The sequence below is a fragment of the Dromiciops gliroides genome, chromosome 2 (assembly GCF_019393635.1).
Source record: "Dromiciops gliroides isolate mDroGli1 chromosome 2, mDroGli1.pri, whole genome shotgun sequence".
In the NCBI taxonomy this organism is placed as follows: domain Eukaryota; kingdom Metazoa; phylum Chordata; class Mammalia; order Microbiotheria; family Microbiotheriidae; genus Dromiciops; species Dromiciops gliroides.
The window spans coordinates 657,679,470-657,705,558 of record NC_057862.1 but is presented as its reverse complement, the minus strand read 5'-3'; the positions used below and the strand labels follow the sequence as shown (position 1 = coordinate 657,705,558).

The 26,089-nt window shown below is 39.6% G+C and overlaps 1 protein-coding gene across 1 annotated transcript in view; it reads left to right on the top strand.

Moving 5' to 3' along the window:
• HYDIN (HYDIN axonemal central pair apparatus protein) overlaps positions 1–26,089 on the top strand; it is a 589,624-nt gene that overhangs the window by 257,224 nt on the left and 306,311 nt on the right. The window contains 1 exon segment of the mRNA XM_043981230.1: positions 20,237–20,420. Within this exon segment, the coding sequence (XP_043837165.1) occupies positions 20,237–20,420 (184 nt within the window).

Here is a 26,089-nt window from a genome sequence, read left to right as displayed (position 1 = left end):
CGAGGGCTAGTGGGAGGAGGAAGGAGGAGACTGGCGCTCGCTCTCACTCTCTTTCCTTTGGACTCTGGTGGAGAGCGGAGCTAGAAATGTGCTCTCCCTTTAATAGATAGGAATCTAGGCCTTTCTCTCTCTCTTTACCAAATTCTTATTCTCCTTAATAAACGCTTAAAAGTCTAACTCTTGCTAAAGCTTATAATTTATTGGCGACCACTCATTAGATATTTTAGACAGTTTAGCTAGAATTTTAGCCCTTAACATTATGAATAATGAGTTTAGAACCAATCCATCTAAAGTAGACATTTTAGAATACTCATTAGTAGGTTACATTAAATTTACTTCTATGGACCTACTTTTCTGACAACAGGAGTGTGGAATAATACAATGTCTGTCTTCAGTTGCCACTGATCTTAATAGTCAGGGCATCATAGGATTTAGATCTGGAAGAAGTCTCAGAGATCTAGTCCATTCCTTCACTTCATTTTATATATGAAGAAACGGAGGCCCAGAGAGGAAAGTGACTTGCCTGAGATCACACATTCAGTAAGCAGCAAAATCTGGAGTTGAGTCCTCTTTCTCTAAAACTACTCTGCTTTGCTGCTCTTCCATTTCATTCAGCCAAAAGTTATGGAATCGCATATAAGCCTGCTCCGAGGATAGGTGCTACAACTTCATTTTAAGAATGAAACATATTGGGGGCAACAAGGTGGCACAGTGGATAAAGTACCGGTCCTGGATTCAAGAGGACCTGAGTTCAAATCTGGCCTCAGACACTTGACACTTACTAGCTGTGTGACTCTGGGCAAGTTTTTTAACTCTCACTGCCCTGCAAAACAAACAAACAAACAAACAAATAAATAAATAAATGGATAAATAAATGAATGAATAAAAGAATAATACATATTCATTCTTTTTTTAAAGTTTTATTGATGCTTTTTGGGTTTTATATCATGTTAATTTCAAGATATGCCCTTGTCCCATCCCCCCTCACCCCACCCCTTTGTAAAACCTGAGAACAAAGGAACAAAACAATTAAACACAACCATATCTTATAGGGCATGCAACATTCCACACCAATAGTCCTGCCCTCCCTCCTTCCCTCATCCTTCCTCCAGTGTGTTTTAGTTTTCTTCTCTAGGGCCAAGATTGCAGACATATTAATTTATCATTATTATTTCCAAATTAACCTTCATGTCTTCATTGTTTTTCCTGTTCCTTCAAAATTTCATCAGATTTTATACACATTTTCAGGGAAAAAAACTTATTTGGACCATGATCATTTAAGAAATATTCAGGGATTGAGGGGCAGCTAGGTGGCGCAGTGGATAAAGCACCGGCCCTGGAGTCAGGAGGACCTGAGTTCAAATCTGGACTCAGACACTTGACACTTACTAGCTGTGTGACCCTGGGCAGGTCACTTAACCCCCATAGCCCCGCCAAAAAAAATTAAGAAATATTCAGGGATTGAATATTTTAATATCCTAGAAAACTGTCACTTTCATCTATCGAGCTACAGTACTATATCTTTCCTTCACTAGACCCTACCATCCCCTAAAGTTATTGTCTTCTCTCTTTTCCTTCTTAATTAAACTCCATGAAAAAGCTATTTTTACTTGCTGTCTCCACTTCTAACATTCAATTCTCAACCTTTTGCACTCTGGCTTCTGGCATCCCTTGGCAGAAACTTTTCTGTCCCAAGTCATCATTGTTCTCTTAATTGCCAGACCTGATGACATTTTCTCAAGTCTTCATCTTTCTCAGTCTCTTGTGTTTGACATTGTTAACCACCGTCTCTTCCTGAAAACTCTCTCCACTCCGGGTTTTTGTGACACTACATTCTCCTACTTCTCCTCTGTCCGAACATACCTTCTTTTGCTAGTTCTTATGACTCTCCCTCTCTGTGGCTGTTCCCCAATATTCTCTCTTTAACCCTCTTTGCTTTTCTCTCGACATATTCTCTCTAGGTAACCTCATCAACTCCTGGGAGTTTAATGATCATTTCTCTGCAGAATGTTCCAGATCTTCAGATCCAGCCTGCCTCTCCCCCTAAGCTTCAGTTCAGCATCTGTAAATGCCTATTGAACATTTCACCTCTCTTCTCCTTTTCTTCCCCCTCTAAGGAAGAGGAGGTCCTCTACCTTTTCAAGGCTCACCCTACGTTCCTCTCTCCTCTCATATCTTCTAGGATCTTTTCTCCACATTCATTCTGTCTCCATCTTACATCTTCATTCTTTCCCCTTTGGCTGTGTCGGCTACAAATTTGCTTAATATATTTCAAAAAAACCTTCCCTTGATTCTCCTATCTCTTAGGCTATCATCCTACACCTATCTTGTACACTACAAACCATTTTCACTGTAGACTATATTTGCTACCTTTTCTTCCTAACTGCTCAGTTTTCGATTTCTACCATTTTATAGCTTTTGCCAAAGTTGCCAAGGATTCTGTTTTGACAGTTATTTTATTTTTTGTTGTTGTTTTTTGTTTGTTTGTTTTTTTGTTCTTTTTTTTTTTTTTTTTTTTTTTTTGCTGGGCAATGAGGGTTAAGTGACTTGCCCAGGGTCACACAGCTAGTAAGTGTCAAGTGTCTGAGGCTGGATTTGAGCTCAGGTACTCCTGAATTCAGGGCTGGTGCTTTATCCACAGCACCACCTAACTGCCCCCTTGACAGTTATTTTAAATCCTACCTCATCAGGTTCTTTGGAATCCCAGTGGCATTCCACGTGTGTGTTAGTTATCCCTCTATCCTAACTTTATGTCTTTTGCATATTTGGTAAACATGCCACCTCTACATTTATGCAAGTTGTTAATGAAAATATTAAATAGCACAGGGTCAAGAAAAGCTCTCTGGGATGCTCCACTGGAGGCCTTCTTCAAAATTACATTGAATAATGACTATTCTTTGGGTCTAAACATGCAACTACTCAGCCTGTCTAACTTTGCCAACATATAGATACCTTTTGCAAAAAAGTAGTAAGAGAAACTTTGCTAAATGCTTAGCCCACACAGACTCTCTCTATAGTGTTCCTCTGATCTAGCAGGTTAGTAACCTCATGAAAGCAGGAAACAAAGTTGAATGCCTCTCCTAAATTGGGGGAAAGGATGGCCTGATATCCATGGGGATGCACTGGCATATGAGACCTCTCTTTTTTTTTTCTTTTTAATCATTTTATTGTTGCTGTTTTCTTTTTTAAAAATATCATCCTTTAGACTTAACTCTTCTCAGCAATACAATGATCCAAGACAATTCCAAAGAACTCATGATGGAAAATGCTCTCCACATCCAGAAAAAAGAACTGTGGAATCTGGATGCAGATTGAACCATACTGTTTCTACTTTTTTTTTTCTTTTTTGAGGTTTTCCCCTTTTATTCTGATTCTTCTCTCACAACATGACTCATGCAGAAATATGTTTAATGTGATTGTACATGTATAACCTATATCAGATTACTTTCTATCTTGGGGAGGGGGGAGGAAAGGGAGGAAGTGAGAAAAATTTGGAACTAGAAATCTTATAAAACAAATGTTGAAAACTATCTTTACTTGTAACTGGAAAATAATAATATATACTTTTATGATTAAACAATATCATCCTTCCTTCCTTCCCATCACTCTTCTTATAAAAGAATCTTTCCTTGTGACAAATAAGTACAGTTCAATGAAATAAATCAGCCTCTCAGCCATGTGTGAAAATCGCATTCCATGTTGGTTGTCCAACAGCTCTCTTCCAAGAAGTAGGAGGTTATGACTTCTTGCTGACAAAGTCATGCTGGCTCTTTGTAATCACCAGTTCCATTTCTAGATGTCCACTGACCATTCCTCTAAGAATATCTTCTTGAATATTTAGAGGACATGAAGTCAAGCTCACTAGCCTATGGTTTGCAGGATCCGTCCTCTTCCTTTGTTTGAAAATATTGGGTTAATGTCCCATGTCTTCTTCAGTCTGGTAGAACCTCTCCCTTTCTCCAAGATTTCTTTTTTTTCTTTGTTTGTTTTTTGTTTTTTTTTTAGTGAGGCAATTGGGGTTAAGTGACTTGCCCAGGGTCACACAGCTAGTAAGTGTTAAGTGTCTGAGGCCGGATTTGAACTCAGGTCCTCCTGACTCCAGGACTGCTGCTCTATCCACTTCGCCATCTAGCTGCCCCTCTCCAAGATTTCTAAGTGCTGCTGACTACATCTCAGTAATTACAGGCCCTTGTTCTTTCAGGATCCTAGGATGTAGTTCATTATAGCCATGTAGTGGCCTGAACTCATCAAGGGTACTCTTACTATCTCTTTACTTGTCTTGGATATCGACTTCCTATTAGCCTTTATGTTCAGTCCTTACTAGTCCTAAGATTATGTGGAAATTTATTTTGATTTGGGGACCCTACCTTTGGGCTGAGATTAGAAAGCCTTAAGCCTTCAAGGTTTTTTCTGTGTGAAGGGCTGGTGCCCCTCCCCCTCCACTTCAGCTGAGCAAAAAAAAGCCCTGTGGGCTGTACAAGACACCAGGTCAGACAGCTGGAGGGAAAAGGCCCCAGCTCCCTCCACCCTGAGCGCATCTATCCCAGAGATCCTGGGCTCGTCCAGGCCGGCCTCTGGTGTAGCTCGTGTAGAGGTCCCTGGGCGCACAGCAGGGGGCATGGGCCCCTGGAGCCCTGGGTGTGGTACGCACGGGACACTGGAGCATTCCCTCCCAGCCACAGCCCTGGTGTGGCTGGGGGATTAGCTTGGTGTGTGTGTGTGGGGGGGGGTGTGCAGGAAGCCCCGATATTTGAGTGGAGAGAAGGAAGATATATAAACTTGAGAGTTAGACAGCAAAGGCGGGGGGGGGGGGCACGGAGGCACAGGGCTGACAAGATTAAGGGAACAGAGAAGGACGCAGGAGAAGGCTAAAGGACTAGAGCGAAAAGCAAATGTACAGAGCTTGGGAGAGGCCAGAAGATTAAGAGAACAAAAGGACACTGGAGCACTAGGAGAACTGAAGGAGAGGTCCTTGAGCGGTGGCAGTACGGAGAGGAAAGTTAGACCCAGGGGGATCGACAAAATGAAAGGGGCTTGGAGTGAGAAGAAAGGAGTTGAGCAGTGAAAATGGAACACACCCTAAGGCAAGAGACAGCAAGGGCCCTTATTGTATTAAAAGCAGACAGGTTGTATAATTTGCATTTATTAACCCTTATCTCTTACATTTATTTTTATAAATAAACTCTGCTTTGATTATTTAGTTAAGAGACTTCTTAATTTTTGCTTATCAATTTGGGAGCAGTGTGGAACCTTTTAAATGGCTCATATTAAGTTAATAGCAGTCAGATAGTCAAACAATCAACAGTCCCCAGATTATTCCTCCAGTCAGTTTAGTCCCCCCGAATTAGCCCTAATCAGTCAAAATATTTGAACAATTATTTTATATGGAAGAAAAAAAGAGCAAAACAAGAGTTGATCATTGAGAGAACTCAATAGTCAGTTATCCTTGTTCTACTCACCCAAGGTGTTTCTCTTTTTTATAGTAGTTTATTTTTTCCCCAATTACATTTTGACAATTTTTTAGTATTCATTTTTACAAAGTTTTGAGTTCCAAATTTTTCTCCCTCCCTCAACCGCCCTTCTCCTCTGAAAATGGTAGACAATTTGATGTAGGTTATACACATGCTTTCATGCAAAACATATTTCCATATCAGTCAAAGTTGTGAAAGAAGAAACAGATCAAAGTGTAAAAAACACACAAAAAAGGATGAAGTAAATGAGAGAAATATGCTTTGATCTGCATTCAGAGTCAGTCATATCAGTTCTTTACCTGATATGGATAGCATTTTCCTTTGTGAGTCCTTCATATTTGTCTTGGATCACTGTGTTGCTGATGAGAGCTGAGTCATTCATAGTTGGTTGCCATACAATGTTGCTGATAGAGTATACAATGGTTCTACTCCTTTCACTTTGCATCAGTTCAAACAAGTCTTTCCAGGTTTTTCTGAAATCTGCCTGCTCATCATTTCTTATTGCACAATAGTATTCCATTACATTCATATACCACAGCTTGTTCCCCAATTGATGGGCATTGCCTCAGTTTCCAATACTTTGCCACCACAAAAGGGCTGCTATATATATATATATATTTTTGCATATGTAGGTCCTTTTCCCTTTTTATGATCTTTTTGGGATACAGATTTTGTTAGAGGTATTGCTGGATCAAAGGGTATGCATTGTTTGGTTGCCCCTTGGGCATAATTCCAAATTGCTCTCCAGAATGGTTGAATCAGTTCACAGCTCCACCAATAGTGTATCAGTGTCCCAATTTTTCCCATATCCTCATCAACATTTATCATTTTCCTTTTTTGTCACATTAGTCAATCTGAAAGGTGTGAGGTGGTACCTCAGAGTTGTTTTAATTTGGGCCGGTGCTCTATCCACTGCGCCACCTAGCTGCCCCCTTGTTTTTCTTTAGGCCATTGGAATTCCAACCTGTGCGCTTCCCATCCTTCCTTGGTTGGCTCCCCTCACACTTATTTTGAATGTATGATTCTACCTGTCCTTGCTCTGATTCCTTTGAAATCTGCTCTCCTGAAATCTAGGGTACACAGCATATTATGCCTGTGCCAAATAAATGATATCTGTGCAATACATTTAGGGTCAGATCTTTTAGTAGCAAAGTGTCATTTTGTAAATTGTGCAGTTTCCATGAGAGTGGTCTCCCACACTGACATAAGTTCTTGGCTTCCAGTTTAGTGGAATTCTTCTCCTTTATCCTGAATTCTAAGATAAATTATACCTTCTTTTTTTGTGGGGCAATGAGGGTTAAGTGACTTGCCCAGGGTCACACAGTTAGTAAGTGTCAAGTGTCTGAGGCTGGATTTGAACTCAGGTCCTCCTTAATCCAGGACTGGTGCTTTATCCACTGTGCCACCTAGCTGCCCCAAACTATACCTTCTTTATAAATTTCCCACAATTGCCACCCCAGAGACTAGCTCCTTCCTGCTGGTGAGAATCAGGTACAGAATTGAATTTCCCTTTTTGTTTACTTCACCTTTTCAAGTATGAAATAACCACTAGGACAAGTTAAGACATTGTTAGTGATTCCACCTTTGGAAGTGATGGAGGTCTAACAGATGTTTGTGTAACTGAAGTTCCTCATCATTACTACCCCATTCTTCATGGTAGGCTAGAGATTGATTATATAATATCCTCTTCCAAACAGGTTGTCTGTAGTATACCCTAATGACGATATCATTTTGACTTCTGCTTGCCTCCATCGATCTTCACTCAGGTGCTCTCCACTATGTTTTGAGGCTCTGGTACCTGGAATTCCTCACATGATTACCCCAATCCTCCTTTACTTTTATTGTTTCACTTTGTTCTTTAAAGTATACTCATCTGGAGCCATGGATCTCATATCATTAATTCTCAGTTATGCCTTTGAAGTCAAATCTGCCTCCTTGAATTAGGGCCTTATTTTGTGCATTTTTGTAGAGACAACCAAGGCCATGGATTTTATAATGGCTTCTTTTTTTGGATTTATTTCCTGTGAACTTTTAGGTGTCTGTTGCTACTTTTTGATGCACAGATATAGTCTTATATGTACTCTAGACTTCAAAGGAATCAGAGCACGTAGAGACAGGGTTGTATGACCTGAGACATAGGGGACATGAGTCCAGGAAGGATGAAAAGCTCACAAGTACTCTGTTATCTAGGTTGGCAGACATACATTGGTAGTTTTTTCCCCTCCCTGCTTTCCTTCCTTTTCAGTTTGTCTCTTTTGATTTTGTGCAGTTTCAATGAGAGTGGTCTCTCATTGAATAGAAAAATAGATTCTTATCAGCCTCTATTGAGAGAAATCCATCCCTGTCCAGGAGCCTATCATTCCTTTGGTTTAAGCTATGTTCCAGAAATGCAAATCTCATTTTCAGACACAATCTTCTTAACAAGTGTTCACTTCCCAAACCTGCCTTTCTCTTGACCCTAAGCTTTAATAGACACATATATTTCAATATATAAGGACCAAGAAATATTATATAAGAAATCAGAAACTTCAGTTATATGCTTTTAAAAGGAAAGATATATATATATACATATATGATATATAAACATGCATACATATAAAACATTTAACAAAGTAGTAACAAAATTGCCCTATTTGTGTCCCTTTCTGTACTTTTTATTGTCTTCTCTGCATATAAAATGTTTTATTCATGCTTTTATTGCATATTTATCACTACCCACTAAACCAACTTGCCTGAATAGAAATCTTCTCTTATAATAAATACATATAATCAGGGAAAAAATTAACATGATGAGCATGTCTGAGAATGCATCATTTTAGTGCAGCTTTCTACTTTATTAGTCTGGATTTTTTATGTTTTTATAAATATCCCTTTTATTTTACTTACCAGTTTTGTTGATCTATAATAGAGTGAAATAATTTCTAACAATTTTCTTTATAACTATTGTACATTTTGGGGGATTTTGGTAATTTGGTTTTCTTCTCTTTTTAAAAAAAATAAAAATAACAGTTTTCTGTTTTATTAGTATTCTTTAAAAATTCAGTAGCCAAATCATCAGGTTTTTTTAAAAAAATTTATCTCTGTCTTTTTGGAATTTTTTTTTTCTGTTTGTGCTTTCTATCTTTTAATGATGAATGTGTATTCAAATATAAATGTTCCATCAGAGATTGTTTTCAGTCAATCAGTTAATCAGCAAGCACTCTTTAAAGTGTCTCTTATGTGCCAGATACTAGGCACTCTTACTCTCAAAGAATTTGCATTCCATTAGTGGAGACACTTAACACATATAAGTAAGTTCGAAAGAGATACAAGATGATTGGAGGAATCAGGAAGGAATTTGTGTAGAAGATTGTGCTTGAGCTCAATATTAAAAGGATATTAGGAATTCCAAGAAGGGAAGGTGAAGGAATACATTCCAAGGAAGAGAAAAAGGCATGGAAGTGGGAAATGGAGGACTATGTATTAGCATCAGTAAGAAGGTCAATTGGACTGGCTCTTCTTTTGTTGTGAACTTGGGTCTAATGAGAACCTTATTTCTTATTAGCTATCAGGTCTAAAAGGAAATTCATTGGTGGACTCATTGCTGCTGGAATCAGATGAGGAATACTCATTCTCTGTCCCTCATGTTACAATTGTAGCAATTACACCATTTAATTCACAAACTAAAAGTTCAGCCATGGATGAGTTGTATGGGATACTTCTTATTAGTTCTAAAATGTGTTCTTCAGAGTCTCTTAGATATTTTTTCAGTAATGCTTTATTACTGATGCTATATTATTCTAACACCAAACTATAAATTCTGAAAATCTGAAAAACCATAAAAGTAAAAAATAAATTAGTAAAATAGTGGAAACTGTATGCAAAGATAAATTTTTATTTTACTCTGTGAATACATTATTCTCAAAGTTTTATGAACTTTTGATGGATTTTGCTGGCACTCCAAAGAGAACATACTAATGTGGGCAAATAAATAACCCAAAAGAAATAAATGTAGGAGCATTTCCTTTTATTTATGACAAATAGTCATGACTTTTTCTATGTAGTTGTTATCCATGTTCCTTTGTGTTCTGAAGACTTTTCATATAATGAAAGAAATGAAATATGTGGTTCTACCAGGCATTATTTATATGCTTAAATACTTTACACTTTTACTTTATAGTTTATACTTTTGTTTTAAATGAAAGATGATTTTCAAGTTTCTAAAATTTTTTGACATCAGTTGATACATTTGATTCTCCTAGCTTAATTCTGTGTAAATATTTATGTTTCAATTCTGTTTTTTGTAAACAAAATATTGAAATCTACTTTTATTTTTTGCTGCTTTTCTCCATTTTATGGGTGAGTTCATTCTATTTACATGAATTAATTTTTCCTTTCATCATATTTTATTATAATCTTTTCCCTCTTTGCCCTCTCTCTACCCTCTTTAAAAGGAAAAAAGAAGGAAAAAGAAAGGAAGTGAGATCAGCAGAAGTCTATAATTATGGCAATGTGTTCCTGTTCCTCTGCTTTTTCTCTCTTCACTCACTTTCAACATGGATCACTGCTTCTTGCTCTTTCTTTCCTTTTAATATTCCTCCCTTTCTGACTAGCCATTTGTTGTTGGAATTTACTCGTTGGCATTTCCTTGTCAATTCTACCCTTCCTCTTAAACTCCTTTCTTCCCTCTCTCTTTTTCCCTCCTCCCCCCATCAAATTTCCCTGTTAGAGTTAATATATTTCTACACCAAACTGAAATATATTTCAGTACTCCTTTATTCAGTTTGAATAGCTGGAAGGTTCATGAAATACACACTCTACCCACTATGACTTTTATGTTTGTATACTTTTCTTGTGTCCAATTATGAGAAATAGAAGTTCCTCTACTTCCTCATTCCTTCTCTAATGTATTCCTTTTTCTTCCATTTTTTCTTTATTAATACTAACAAAACAAATACAACCATATTCAAATCCTGCATTTGTCATTCCTTCTTTGATCCTTTAAGATAATGGGATTCTTGAATGTGAATGATCTCTCTGTCCCCCCTTAGAATATAAGATTTATCATCATTTAGCTCCTTCAAACTATTCAAGAGAGAGATTAAGGTTTGATAAAACAATCTTGGAGTTATCTCTATAGAGGTAATGATTGAATCCATGGAAACTGATAAGGACATCAAGTGAGATGGTAGTTAACAGTGTTAAATTCTTCAGAAAGGTCAAAAAGCAAAAGAATTTTTAAAAACATTTTGGATTGGTCAGTTAAAAAATCACTGGTAACTTTGGAGAAAGTAATTTCATTTGAGTGATGAGGTCAGAAAATAAATTGCAAAGAGTTGAAAACAGAATCAAAGTAAAGAGAAGTACTTCACAATAACTCTATAGAGAACTGCTGTAGTAAATTGCTTGCGGGATTTAAAAATTCTGACATTGTTATTTTCCTCTCCTCTTTACCACCCATTCAATACCTCTACAGCTGTTTGCTTCATTCATGCTTCATGATTAGCCTACTTTATTTTCCAGTCTTGCACTTCTCTGGTGATATCATTCATGTAGCTTCTCTATCCCCTTCTTCATCAGTAATATGTTGCAGCCTACCAGTGCCCACCACACACCTTTCCATTGTCTTTTAGGTAACCTATGATTTCAGTTCTTCAGAGACTGTGACTCCATGACTCACAGCAATACAGCCTTGCCAGAAGAATATTTATGTTTAAAAAGGAATTCTCTTCTTCTCTTCACAAGAAGTTCCCCTCATCATCTTTCTACTAGGCTACTTGTGGTATCTTGAAGCTGCCTTTTCTTGGTGTATCTAGCTTGTCCTGGGCTCCTTATGCAGACACTAGAACCAGCTGCTGCTGTCTGGCCTACCATCTGATATATTCACAGGATCCTCCTCCAGCCAAGATTGGGGTGGAGGTGGAAGACCAAACCTGACACCAAGGCTGAGTTTTTCTCCTTTTTCCCAAGTGATTCCTTCTCAAGGGATTCTCTGAGACTGGCTCTTCCCTTTCAGCTTCCAGATGCTCAAATATTTGGGTTCTGATCTGGCTTGCTATTTTATAAATGGTCCACAGGGTACAACCAAGTTTCTTTAATCCAAAGTACATTTTCTCTCTAGTGTTACTGTAGTTCATCTAATAGTTTTTAAAGACTTCTACATTAATCACAGAATTTTTCAAAATTTGATTCAGCAGAGGTGTTTGGGACTTATCCACACCTAGTTACCACCTCTGATGGATTATTCTCACTCATATCAAGACTTAGTATTTTGTCACTTATCTTAAGTGGTACTGGGGAAGAAAATGGTCTTTTGCTTGGATATAGAGGAGAAGCACTTTTATAGAGAAGGGTCCTAATACTTCTCTTACCAGAGATTCTGTCACTCAATATATATAGGTTTAGAGGAACATAGAAAAAAAATTAAAAGACCATCTTATTCACTTTCACTATCCCTCTGTCCCCTCACCCACCAATCAGGGTTAAGTGACTTTCCCAGGGTCACACAGATAGTAAGTGTCTGAAGCTGGTTTTCAACTCAGGTTCTCCTGACTCCAGGACTGGTACTCTAACCCTAGCTGCCCCTCACCAATTTTTATTTAATGATTAAAAAAAACAATTTTTATTTAAGCATTTTTTAAAAATCCTCTTGCCCGATTTCTCTGTTCAATAAAAAAGATTTTTTAAAAGGTGGCATGTATATTGAGTATGCTACTACATGTATACTATTGTGTAGAAGAATCTGAGCTGTTGTTTTCATTTGCCTTACTATGCTATGCAAGGTTGTAACCACTGCCCATACTTCCCTGGGCAGTAGTGCCAGACGGTCAATGAAAGGGAATAGCAAAATGCTAGAACCAGGACAAAATGTGGAGTGGTAAAAACTGAAATCAATGTCTTATCTATCCTTCATTGCAATCGCCTTCAAAAGAGGAGGGTTATGCAAGCAGATATCTAGGAGAGGTGTTCCTCTCACACCATTCTAAACAAGTCAGGAAAGTGAAAATTTTATGAAGCAGGAACCATTTTACAGATGAGGAAACTGAGGCACAGAAGTGTCACACAGCTGGTAAATGTCTGAAGCAGGATTCAAATTCAGGTCTTCCTGACTTCAAGTCCTTCCCTTTATGCACTGTACCACCAAGCAGTCTACTTAAATAAGATCAATTCTGTGCATCTCCTATTCTGACAATTCTTTCAATGCTTGGACTGCCAAGGATATTTTCCTGACTATTAGTTATGTCAGTAAAATGCCAGGCAAATAGAAATGTTACCTGGAGGGAAAAAAGATTTATAGAGGGCTTGGAGCAAGTAAATTATGGCAAGAACATTCCAGACAGGAAAGAAAAGGGGTGATGAAACATTATGGGAAACTACCACCATTGGATGATAGTTTATAGGCTTAAGCATCTGGGAGAGATATAGAAAGGACTCTGTTAAGCCTTCAAGGAGTATGAGAGGGAGAAGAAGGGAATCACTGGTAGCTTGCTATTTTCTATTCGTAAAGAACAGGTTAGCAAATGAAGAACTAGGGAAGGGTGAGGGGCTTAGGTTTTTTTTGGTTTTGGTTTTGGTTTTGGTAAGGCAATTGGGATTAAGTGACTTGCCCAGGGTCACACAGCTAGTAGGTGTTAACTGTCTGAGGCCGGATTTGAACTCAGGTCCTCCTGAATCCAAGGCTAGTGCTCCATCCACTGCGCCATCTAGCTGCCCCGAGGGGCCTAGTTTTAAAAGCAGGTCTTTGTAGGAACAACTCTGAACAGTTTAACATGAAGATAGGAACCCTCCGTGGTGATGAGCAGGAGCGTGCTGGGGAAAGCTCATCTTTACCTGCCGCCTGTGGGGAGCAACATCCTGGCATCTTCCAAGCTCATAATTAGGCTTAAAGAATTCTAGGCAGAGACATGTGTCAGAAAGGGCAAGAGCTAGGTGCCAAAGCCTGATAAACAAGAGGCATAAAGTCCTGAAATGAGGGAACTAAACGGTGTCTAAAAGCTGTGTCCCAACCAGCTGGAGCACAGGGGACAGGGTCCAGTCAGGAGGGGCAGGGATAAGGGAACAAATGAACAAATGAAAACCGTCTGAGCTGATAACTGCAGAGCTCTAGGGGGAAAAGTCCAAGAGGCAGAGACAATTGGGAAACCTGCTACTGAGGTAGTTATTCAGGAGGGGAAATAGCGAAGACGCCAGGAAATGAGATCATGGGGAACCTTAGGGAGCTGACTATTTGTCTGACTCATTTCAGTTCTCAAAGCTTTAGTCAGTCAATCAATAAGCATTTATTAAGCACCCACTGGTGTTGTGCTAAGCACGAGGGATACAAAGAAAGACAAAAGACAATCCCTGGCCTCAAGGAACTCATAGTGCAATAGAACAAAAAACATGCTAAAAAATGTACAAACAATATACATACAGGATAAACTGGAAATAATCAACAGAGGGAATGCACTAGAATTAAAAGAGATTGGGGGCGGGGGCAGCTAGGTGGTTCAGTGAATAAAGCACTGGCCCTGGATTTAGGAGGACCTGAGTTCAAATCCTATCTCAGACACTTGACACTTACTAGCTGTGTGATCCTGGGTAAGTCACTTAACCCTCATTGCCCTGCAAAGTGGGGGGGGGGGGAGAGAGATATTGAGAGATATTGAGAAAGGCTTCTGGAGTATACATTCCTTATATGATTAATAAATCTATAATGTATAAATATTAATAAAATTAATGCCATCTATAATTAATACATTGGTAAATTCTTGAGTATATATTCCATATAAAATTTATTTATATTTAAATAAGTACTACTATACTTATATATACTATATGCTACACATATATATATATACTATACAGTATAGAACAAAGTAGACATTTAAATGGATAATAGATCAAATAATGAAAAGATGAAATATTTTTAAATTAACTGGTTTCATTTAATAGTAAAAAACATTTCTATTTTCAATAAAATAACATTATTACTAATATATTTTCATGAGAGTGGTATGATTGGAAATGCATAGTTTTCAAAAAACTTGGTTGAATACTTTGTGATAACAATTTTAAAGTCATTTTATTTATTAATTTATTCATTCACTTATCTATCTATCTATCTACTTTCAGGGAAATGAGGGTTAAGTGACTTGCCCAGGATCACACAGCTAGTGTCAAGTGTCTGAGGCTGCATTTGAACTCAGGTCCTCCTGACTCCCTGGCCAGTGCTTTGGCCAGTGCTTTATCCACTGTACTACCTAGCTGCCCCCAATTTATTTTGACATTTTCTTTTGTCCCAGCATTTTTTTTTTTTTTTTTGGTGAGGCAATTGGGGTTAAGTGACTTGCCTAAGGTCACACAGCTAGTAATTGTTAAGTGTCTGAGACCGGATTTGAACTCAGGTCTGCCTGAATCCAAGGCCGGTGCTCTATCCACTGCGCCACCTAGCTGCCCCCCAGCATATTTTTTTGAAATGCATTTTTCTATTGAACTTGGCACCTTAACAAACATGACCATTTGAATACAAAATCTCTATTTTGTATTATTTTTTAAAGTATATGTGAACTGTAACTTGATGGTACTAATACTGCCTTTCTTGTGTCCCCTTCTGACCTGCTGTTCTTTATTGTGTATTTTTGATGCTTTAGTGACACTTTCTTTACTTTTTGTCTTGCGTTGGTATTATTTACGTCCGCTTCCCCTCCTAACTTTCCTCTTGTGCAAAATCTTTTCAACTTTATGAAATTGAAATTGGTCATTTTGTTTTTATGATCATACCCAATCCTTTGTTTATTAAAGAATTCTCCCCCTCTCCCTAGTTGTGAAAGGCCTCTTTCAAGCTCCTATAATTTGTTCATGATTATGACCTTTAAATATATTTCATGAATTCATTTGGAGATTTTTTGTGTCATATTGCAACATTTTGGTCTTAAACCTAACTCCTCCCAGTCTGCATTCCAATTTTCTCAGAAGTTTTTGTCAAATAGTGAGTTGACCACAGGAGTCATATCCTTGAGTTTATGGGATGTTGTGCTTCTCTGCTGCTTCTGGGTCCCTCCTGTACCTCCTGATCCACTGAACAATTCTTCAGGTTTTTTAGCCAGTACCAAAGAGTTTTGTGGTATAGTTCAATATTTGGTACTGCCAGGTCCCCTTCATTCCCACTCTTTTCATTGTTTCCCTTTATTTATCTTTTGTCCTTCCAAATGTATCTTGTTATTATTCTAACATTTATATCAAACTTTGAGATTTGCAAAATACTTTACCTATATTGTCTTATTTAAGCACTTGGTAAATTGTATGCTCAGTTTTCAATACCATATACCAACTACACAAAAGTTTCTGTTGAAATCCATTTAGTAAATTTTCCTCTCATCTGATGTTAATCAGTTGTTCTGGCAATCCAAATGCAAAGAGTCACATTTTTATTTTATTTTATTTTTTGTTTTTTGTTTTTTTGGTGGGGCAATGAGGATTAAATGACTTGCCCAGGGTCACACAGCTAGTAAGTATCAAGTGTCTGAGGTCGGATTTGAACTCAGGTCCTCCTGAATCCAGGGCTGGTGCTTTATCTGCTGTGCCACCTAGCTGCCCCCTCATTTTTATATTTTTAACAAATAGCTTCAAACCCCACTGAAACTCTTATGTGGAAGATGTTTAAATAGGCTTGAAAATTCTGTTTCCCAGTTTTTTTAAATGTCAGTCAGTCAACAAGCATTTATTAGGTGTTTACTCAATGCTAGTAATAACAACACCATTATTAAAGATAACATGTACACACATGTATATATTATATATAAAGTATAATAAATAGATTATTAATAAAAAGCTGATCTGACAAGCTCCAGGCAAAAGCAGTGCCTGCCTTCAGGGAGCTAATGTTCTAATGAGGGAGACAACATGTAAATAAATCTCGTGCACACAAGAGAGTCTTTCTAGGTGACCAGTGCTCTGGATTGGTCCTGACCCAGAGGGGAGAGTCACATCACCTGAACACCGGGAAAGAGAGAATGCAAACAGTGATAAGTAACCTTGAGACAGCGGAATTGGAAAGACCTGTTTATCAGCTTTAAGGGGAGGTTGTTTCTATAGTCTATAGGAATCTTCCAGGGAGTTTGTTGTGGGGGGCTTAGGAAAGCAACTCACAAAAAGAGGTGTTCTGGTTTAGAGCATCAGTTAGGCTTGTTAGCATGCTTGCCTGAGACTGAATCCAAAGTGTTCCTCCCCCATGGCCCACAGTAGAGAGCTGGATGCCTGGGAAGGAGTGTGAATTCAAGTTGCTGAGACTGAGAGGTACTGAAGTAGGATCATTGTTGTTATTGTTTGTTGTTGTTGTTTGTCCTTTGTTCTCTAAGAGGACCATGACATCCACTTGTGGTGGACTGGATTTCAGTGAGGGAGGGCCGTACAAGGTCAGCTAGTGAGTGTCTGGGGTGAGATTTGAACCCAGGTCCTCCTAACTTCAGGGCCAGTGCTTTATCTACTGTGCCACCTAGCTGCCCCGGGAGGGAGCTGAGTGGTAGCAGCAATGCAGGGAGCAGTGGAAGGAGAGGAAAGGGGCCTATGACTAGTCCCTGACACTCTCTGGGAGATGACAAGAGCCGCATGAAGTAGGTTCCCCATGCAGCCATGGAGAACAGAGAAAGGGCCTGTGATGAATGAGTCTGGGGAGAGTGGCAAGAAATCTAGCGTCAAAGGGCAATGCAGGCTGGAGACGGGAAAATGAATGATTGGAAACAGAGAGAGCAGCCAGAGGAACCAAGCAGAGGGGAAAGACCCTCCAGGCTCCTTCCTCAAGCCCTTCTGGTCCAGACAGCATTGGATGTGGCTGAAGCTGCCCCTGGCTGTTCTCGGTGGGCCTTGCTTTGTGCTGTAGGCACTCACAAGAGTCTCACTGGTCCCCCCCTAAGCCCTGCTCTTCACAACAAAGACATAAAATGTGCAGAAGCACGCCTATAAAAAAGATAGGATTTGATTCTCTCTCTCCCTTGAGGCAAGGGCACACAGACTTCTCAATTTCTAGCTAAAAAAGAGAGAGAAACAGACCGACAAGGGATGGGTCAGTTTTGAATCAATGGCCTGTTTTGTCTACAGCCAAAAGCCATCTCTTCAACCCAGCCATGTGCTTCACTGGGACCATTAGTTCTGGCAGAAGTCGTCGGTGGGGAGGATGCTGGCCTTTTCTAAGGGACAAGTCAGTTTAGACTGAACAAAGTTCGATCCTGTTCACTATGGAAAGCTGCCTCCTTCGTTTAAGTATCAGTCTCGTGGTCTGCTTGTTCTAGAAAGAATCAAAATGGAGGAAACAGTAAATTGTTATGCCTTGCCTTCTGAGGCAGATAACTTGATATTGGCTGATAATTATGAAACTGTGAGTCCATCAGTCAATAAGTATTCATTAAGCGCTCACTATGCCAGGCCTTGTGCTAAGCACTAGAGATACAAATATATGACATGCAAAAACACAGAGTTCCAGTGGGAGCTGGGGGTGAGGGAGAGGAGGTATCTGTGTGGGGCATGGTGAAGTCTAGAGAATTCAGCCCTTCCTCAAAATGAAGATTCTAAAAACCACTTCAGCCATGGGAGGAAGCGCCTACAGGAACAGAGTCAGGAAGCCCCTGAGGCATAGAACCTAGTCCAGAGCAAGGGGCATGATGGAGCTGGGGCCAAGAACACTTCCCAGAATGACTAAGCTTCAAATCCTTAAAGAGATGATGTAGATAAAGGAGTAGATTCAGGGTATTTTTCCAGAGGCCCCTGGGCACAAATTACAGAGAGACTAGTTACAGCTTAAATAAGGAAGGAGCCTTCTAATAACCAGAGCTGTCTGTAAGTGGAGTGAACTGCCCTGTACGGTACAGAGCTCCCTGTCCTGGGAAGGAATCAAGCAGAGATGGGAGGACCTGAAGGAGTTGAGTGGAAGGCTTGGTTGGAAGATGTATAAGTTACCTTTCTACAACCTAGGACTCTAAGCTGCTAAGGAGAAAAGAAAGGATCTGGAGAGGGCGTTTTCCTCAACGCTTGGATTTGAGGGGTTGAGAAGGCTGGTCAGAGGGGTTTGTAGGACGGGATTTGTGTGATCATGTGTCCTTTCACTAAATATACTGGAGACATCATTTGTACCTAGATAACCTACAGCGGATTAATTTCTGTCTTGGGGAGGAGGGAGAAAAATTTGTACTAAAAATCGTATCAAAAACAAATGTTGGGGCAGCTAGGTGGCGCAGTGGATAGAGCACCGGCCCTGGAGTCAGGAGTACCTGAGTTCAAATCCGGCCTCAGACACTTAACACACACTTACTAGCTGTGTGACCCTGGGCAAGTCACTTAACCCCAATTGCCTCACTAAAAAAAAAAAAATGTTGAAAACTATCTTTGCATGTAACTGGGAAATAATAAAATACTTTTATGATAAAAAACACCCAACAAACAAAAAAGAAAAAATATTCACCATTCTGACCCACAAAATAAATAAATAAATAAACGAACAAACAAATGAATACATGAATGAATGAAAAAGAAAAAAACCCCACAGTTTACCTCTCTCATTTACTGGAAGGTGAACTTTTAATATCATAGAAAGAGCTAAAAGTATCCTTCATCAGTTCAAACTTCACTTATTTGTCAATCAACAAGCATTTATTAAGCACCTGGGTTGTGCATCAGCCTGCTTGACTCAGTGTGATGTATTAGGATCATTTTTTGGGAAATGGTTGCTTTGTTTTAACTTCATGACAATGATATTGCTTTAGCTTTTTTCCCTTAAGTCTTAAAGATCTGAAGATTTCTTAAACATATGGAAAGACATTATTTATTCCAAAGGTTAATTGACTCAATGACCTCCAAGGCTCCTTTCATCTCTGAGGTTTCCATGACAGTCATATCTTCCCTATGGGAGGACAGTGGGCCATTACCATTATATTTTAGCCTGTCAGATCCTTCTAATAAAAATAAGATTTTCCTACTTCCTACTTAATCTAGAACTTTCTTCATTAAAAATTCCGTGTTTTAATCATATACTGAAAAGCCAATACTGGGGAATGTAGGCTTCATATACACATATACATACATATACTCACATATATGCACATACATCTATACATCCATATACACTCGTGTATGTATGAAAATAATCTGCCTGGTTTGTGTTTTTCTCACAAAGGTGGTAGCCCTCCTCTACATGGCTCCGAGGCTTTGGGAGTCCTATTGAGGGAGATCAAACACTCCTGGGAAGATTCCATTGAATTAAAAAAACAAAAACAACCATTTATTGAGTGCCTAACATGAGTACTGTGCTAGGTGCTGAGGAAATAGCAACAAAAAGAAAGCAGTCCTGCCCTCAACAGGCTTGCATTGTACTGGAGAACAATGACCTGTACACAAACAAGCAAACACGAGATATATAAGAAATAAATTAAGGAGAGAGAGAGTGCTAACAAGTGGGGGGATCAGGAATGGCTTTACCTCTGAGATTATCTCCAGTTTATCCTATGTATTTATATGTCTATACTGTGTATATATATATATTTGTGTGTATGTATGTATCTCTCTTGTATGTAAATAGTTGTTTGCATGTCACCACCCCCATAAGACGATGAGCTCCTTGAGGGCAGGCACTGGGTTTATTTTTTGTTTGTTTGTTTGTATCCCTAACACTTATTCCCATACCTGCCACAGAGTAGGCACTTAATAAGTGTGTGTTGATTGACTGCGGGAAGTGGCCCTGGAGCTGAGCCTTGGACGGTTTTGTTTGGGGGCCCAGCATTTCCTCCCTCTCACTCCCTTTTCCCCTTTGGCTCCAGGCTCTGTGATGACCTGACCAAGGAAGAGGAGAAGAAGACAGAAACACTTCTGCAGGAGTGCATCCTCGACCCGTCGCTCCGAGAGCACCTCTCGGTCATCTCCCACGCTTTCCAGAACCAGAGGCGGATCGTGCAGGCCAACGACATGCTTTTCTTCGGCAATATCTTTGTCATTGAGCCAGTGGTAAGCATACCCGTCACACCCGAACATCGATCGTGTGACTGATGACGTGTGTCCAGTAATGCCAAGAGCTGGTATTTACAGAGCACCCGCTATGTACCAGGCACTGGGCAAAGCGCTTTACCAGTAGGATCTCACCTGAACCTCCCAACAGCCCTGGGTGGGAGGGGCTTATGATGATGCCCATTCTGTAGATGAGGAAACAGAGGCAAACAAGGTAAAGTGACTTGCCCAGGGTCACAACAGCTAGGAAGTGTCTGAGGCCAGTTTTGAACTCAGGAAGATGAGTCCTCCTGACTCCAAGCCCAATGATCTATCCACTATGCCACCTAACTACCCCATTTTCAACAGGATCAGTAGTGCTAAGGATTTTCTTAAACCATTTAGGAGGTACAGAGCACCCTGCAAAACTGTGGAGGGTTTAGATGATCTCAAGCAGCTTATCACAGAGTTGGAGACACGGAACATACACATACATCAAAAGATAAGTAACAGTGGAGGCATAGTATGTGTTAGATGTTAAATGAATGCTATAGAAGCAGAGGTTCCTCAGCTTTTTGGTCTCTGAAAATGATTGAGAACGCCGCCAAAGAGCCTTCATTTCTGTGGGTTCTGTCTATTGGTATTCACAGTATTAGAAATTCAAACATCCTAGCATGATTAGGAAGATTGTTAGGACCTTGTAGGCCCCATGAAAGGACCTAGAGAACTGCAAGAGCTCCCAATCACACTTTGAGACCCTCTGGATGGAAGGAGGAAGAACTATGGGCTGAGCCTTGACATAGGGATGGAGATAGCACCAGAGTGGTACCACCACACCTGGACTCTTAATGTCTCAGTCACAAATACATGCCCTCTGAGGAAGTAGAAACCAAGGACAGCAAAATTGGGAAGAACAGCTGCACTCGATCAAGTGTGTTAAGAGGTGGTCTGTGATAAAAAGAGGAGGAGACCAAACCCTTGGGGGTAATGGGCATTGTTATGAATGACCAAAGGTGATTGAGCAAACACTAGTAATCACTGGTCAATGTGCCAGTTTGCCAACGCTACAATTATGAACATCATTTATGTATGTATGAAAGGCTTACTTAGTGATGGGGGCCTCCTGCCTGTTCCATGAAGAATACCCTCCATGTCTTGAATAGCGGCATTTTTCTCTGGCTGGCTCTCAAGCCTGGCATGCTCTCTCTCTATTCTCTCTACTCCAACCACCCACCCAAAAATGATGACAGACCCAGTGAGCAGAAATTGTTCAGAATGCTGACTAAGGAATCCTATGAGTCTGCTCTTTGCTTTGTTGGGTATGGACGACTCTAGGTCCATAGATGTTCATGGTAGTTCAAGAGAGTAATTCTATTTGCCTGAGAATCCTGTTGTTAAGCTGGGAGGAATGATAAGATGACCCTGTGTCTCCTCTTTCTCTTCGTTAAACAGTACATCCCCATATAAAACTTAGTCATTTGAAGTACTTCTCTTTTTAGCTTGGCATAATATAGGTCTGTGAATATCATAAAAACACTAACAATGACTGACCCTGTGGTTTGGGGCTAAGAAATACAAACTCGATTGGACGGTGAAAGCTCCCTTATGACAAGGCATCACTTCAACCAATAGGAAACAACACATTTATTTTTAACAGAGGTGGGTGGAAAGGGTGCTTTTGATAATAAATGAGCTTAATTCCGTTTATGTTTGGTAGAAGAAAATTATTGCTGGGAACAGGAAAAGGTAATATCCCACTCCCTGAGAAGTCTGTAAATCACTTCTAATATCAGCAGTGTTTATGATACCCATAATGATTTTCTGTCTCTCTCGCTGTTCAGTTTTTCTTTTCATAATAACATTCATTAGTGACTCTTGGTGATTTTGTTGAGAGAGGGCACAGGCATCAAACCTTGCTAGTCTCTTCATAAAGATATTTTGCTGAAATCGGCAGAGCAGTTTCAGTTTTGTGAAAATGAATTTACTGACTCTGTACCCTTTTCCCCCTTCTAAAAAAAAGACAGAAAAGAAATAACACAGTATCTCCATGTAGAAGCAACCCTTGAACAAAAGTCCATAACAACTTCCCATGCAAATTATCTGATACAGATGTCTAATGGAAGAGAGTCTGTCTGCTTTCAAAGAATGTCATGGTTTGGTTAGTTACCTAGCAAGGGTTTATACGGTGCTTTAAGGTTGGCAGAGCACTTTACATATATTATCCAATCTAATTGAAATAAGTGCATTATATGTGGGTTATATTTTCTGATGGATTCAGTAAACCATGAACAGATAGTATTTATACTTCCTGATCCTGTACTTTCTCAAATTTGGGTCTTGGGTGACAGTCATGATCATGATAGAAAGAAGAGGACCCAGAATTAAGACAATGCAGAAGACCTGGGTTCTTAGCCTGTTTCTTCTTCTTCCTACTTTTGTGACTTTGACCAACCCATTTCCCTTCCCTGCTTCCCAGGTGCCTTAACCAGAAGATGAGGAGGTTAAATTAAGTGATCAAAAGTAGAAAGATGAGAAAGGAATTAGGAGATTTGGTGTCCCCAATAGCCAAAGTCAATAGGAAATACAGTTTCTTGGAATACTCAGTCATCTTAAGTCACCATGCATATAGTGAGTCACCATGAGAATAATTGGAATATATGTGTCCCTTTCGGTTGTCAAGGATGAAAAGGTAGAGATGTTCTTTGAAGAGCGTGGTCAGACCCTCTTCAACAACGTTGTACTTTCAAGGATTTCCATGCAAAGATGGGCATTGAGGACTACTGGATGATTAAACAAAGACGTCAGCCGTGTTTCAGTCCTAGAGCATGGCCAGTGATCCCTTACAGCCGTCACTCTTCTGAGACTAAGATTTTGGTTTCTCATGAAGACCGTGATCTCTTTGAGAAGTCTTCCCGTAGATTATTGGCCTGGCTTCCCGATTCTGAAGATGTTTGTTCTAGTCAACTTTTAAAGATGAGTTTTAATTATTATCTTTATGCAGCTGACTCTGAAATCTGTATACCAAGTGCTGGTCTCTCTCCTGAGCTCTAGTTACACACCTCCAACTACTGATTGGCAGTTTCTTACCCAATGTTCTGTTGGCCTCTCAAACTCATCATGTCCTAGACAGAACCTGTCTTCACCTCCACCCCCAACTCTCATTCTCTCAGACTTCCCTTTCTCTGTTGAGGGCACTGCCATCTTCCTGCCCACTCAGGTTTATGACCTCAGAGTCCTTAACTCCTCCCTCTCCTCCCACACCCAATTGGTTGCCAAAGCTCATCATTTTTTTTTATTCTGAATAGAATTTTATTTTCCAAAATATATGTAAAAACATTTTAACATCAATTTTTAAAAACTTTGTGTTCCAACTTCTATTCCCCCCTCTATTCCCACCCCCCACCCACAAGAACTCAAGCAATTCAAAATAAGTTATACATGAGTAGTCATGGAAAAATTCCCATATTAGCTAGTTGTGAGAGACAACAGTAAAAAAACAAAACGAAACATCAGATTAAGGAATTGTCAAAGAGGAAAAGAAAAAAAAATTTCAAAGTGTGTTTCCATCTATCAGATACTATCAGTTCTTTCTCTGCAGATGGGCTGCAATCTTCATAAGTCTTTCAGGGTTATATTGGATCATTGCCTTGCTGAAAATAACCACATGCTTCCCAGCAGATCATCCCCCACTATTGCTGTTATTTTGTATACAGTACATTTCATTCTGCTTCAGTTCATGTAGGTCTTTCCAGGTTTTCCTGATAGTATCCTGTTCATCATAACCTTTATATAGTACCTTAAGCTTGACAGAGAATTTTCTTCATAAAGCCCAGCAAAGTAGGTACCATGTGGTTTGCCATTATAATCAATCATCATAACTATTTCCCTCCATCCCACTCCCTTCCCATGACATTTACTCTATCTTCTTTTCACCTATTCCTCCTCAGAGGTGTTTTACTTCTGACTATCCTCTCCCTCACTCTGCACTCCCTTTTTTTTCACCCTTCCTTCCTTGTCCTCTTCCCCTCCTATTTTCCTGCAGGGTTAAATAGATTGTTCCTCCCAATTGGGTGTGAAAGCTATTCCCTCCATGAGCCCACTCCAATGAGATAAGGGTCCCCGAGCTAATTCTGTGTTCTAAATTTTATTCCCTCCCTCCCTCCTCAACCCTCCCTATGAGATCAAGCAATTCAATATGTCATACTGGTGCAGTAATGCAGAACATCTTCATCTTCCTTGAAAGTGTTTTGCTTTTTACTGCTCTCTCCCCCAATCTGCCCTTTCCTCCTTCCCTTCTCCCCCACTTTTCTCCCTCTCCCCCTCAGGGCAAAAATATATTACTATACCTACTTGAGTATGTATGTTAGTCCTTCTTTGGGCCAATTCTGATGATATTAAGGTTCACTCACTCCCCAACTCCTTCCCCCTCTTCTACTCTCCTCCATAAGCTTTCTTCTTGTTTCCTTCATGTGAAATACCTCTCTCCAGACCATCTCTCCCCTTCTCCCTCCCCCAGTTTATTCCTCCTACACCTCAACCCCATTTTAATGATGTCATCATGGATTAGCTAGGTGGCACAGTAGACAAAACACCAGCCTTGGACCCAGGAAGCCCAAGCCCAAATCCAGCCCCAGACATAAGATACCCAACCCTGTCGGCCCTACAAAGAACAAAACATAAATGCTTTACAGATACCATCCCTTCATATTCAGTTCAGCCCTGTCTTCTGTGAATTTCTTGTGAAGACTTTTTGTTTTGTTTTGTTTTGTTCTTTGGTGAGGCAATTGGGGTTAAGTGACTTGCCTAGGGTCACACAGCTAGTAATTGTCAAGTGTCTGAGGTCACATTTGAACTCAGGTTCTCCTGAGTCCAGGGCCAGCACTCTATCCACTGCGCCACCCAGCCGCCCCTGAATTTCTTACTGAGATAGTCCTTATGATTTCAAAGTATTATCTTCCCATGTAGGAATGTAAACAGTTTGATCTTTTAATATCCCTCATGAAGTCTTTTTCCTGTTTACCTTTTTATGCTTCTCCAGGATCTTGTATTTGAAAGTCAAATTTTCTATTCAGTTCAGGTCTTTTCATCACAAATGCTTGAAAGACCTCTTTCTCATTGAAATCCCATTTTTGCCTCTGAAAAATTATACTCAGTTTTGCTGGGTATGTGATTTTTGGCTGAAGTCCCAGTTCCTTTGCCCTCTGGAATATCATATTTCCATGCCCTTCAGTCCTTTAATGTAGAAGCTGCTAGATTTTGCTTTATCCTTATTGGAGCTCCACAGTATTTGAATTCCTTTTTTCTAGCTGCTTGCAGTATTTTCTCCTTGACCTGGGAGTTCTGGAATTTGGCTATAATATTCCTGGAGGTTTTCCTTTTGGGATCTCTTTCAGGAGGTGATTGGTGGATTCTTTCAATTTCTATTTTAGCTTCTGCTTCTAGACTATCAGGGCAATTTTTCCTCACAATCTCTTGGAGGATGGTGTCTAAGCTTTTGTTTTGGTCATGGTTTTCAGGTAGTCCAATGATTTTCAAATTATCTCTCCTAGATTTATTTTCCAGGTCAGCTGTTTTTCCAAGGAGATATTTCACATTGCCCTCTATTTTTTCATTCAATTGGATTTGCTTTACTGTGTCTTGGTTTCTCATAAGGTCACTAGCTTCTATTTGTTCAATCCTAATTCTTAGGC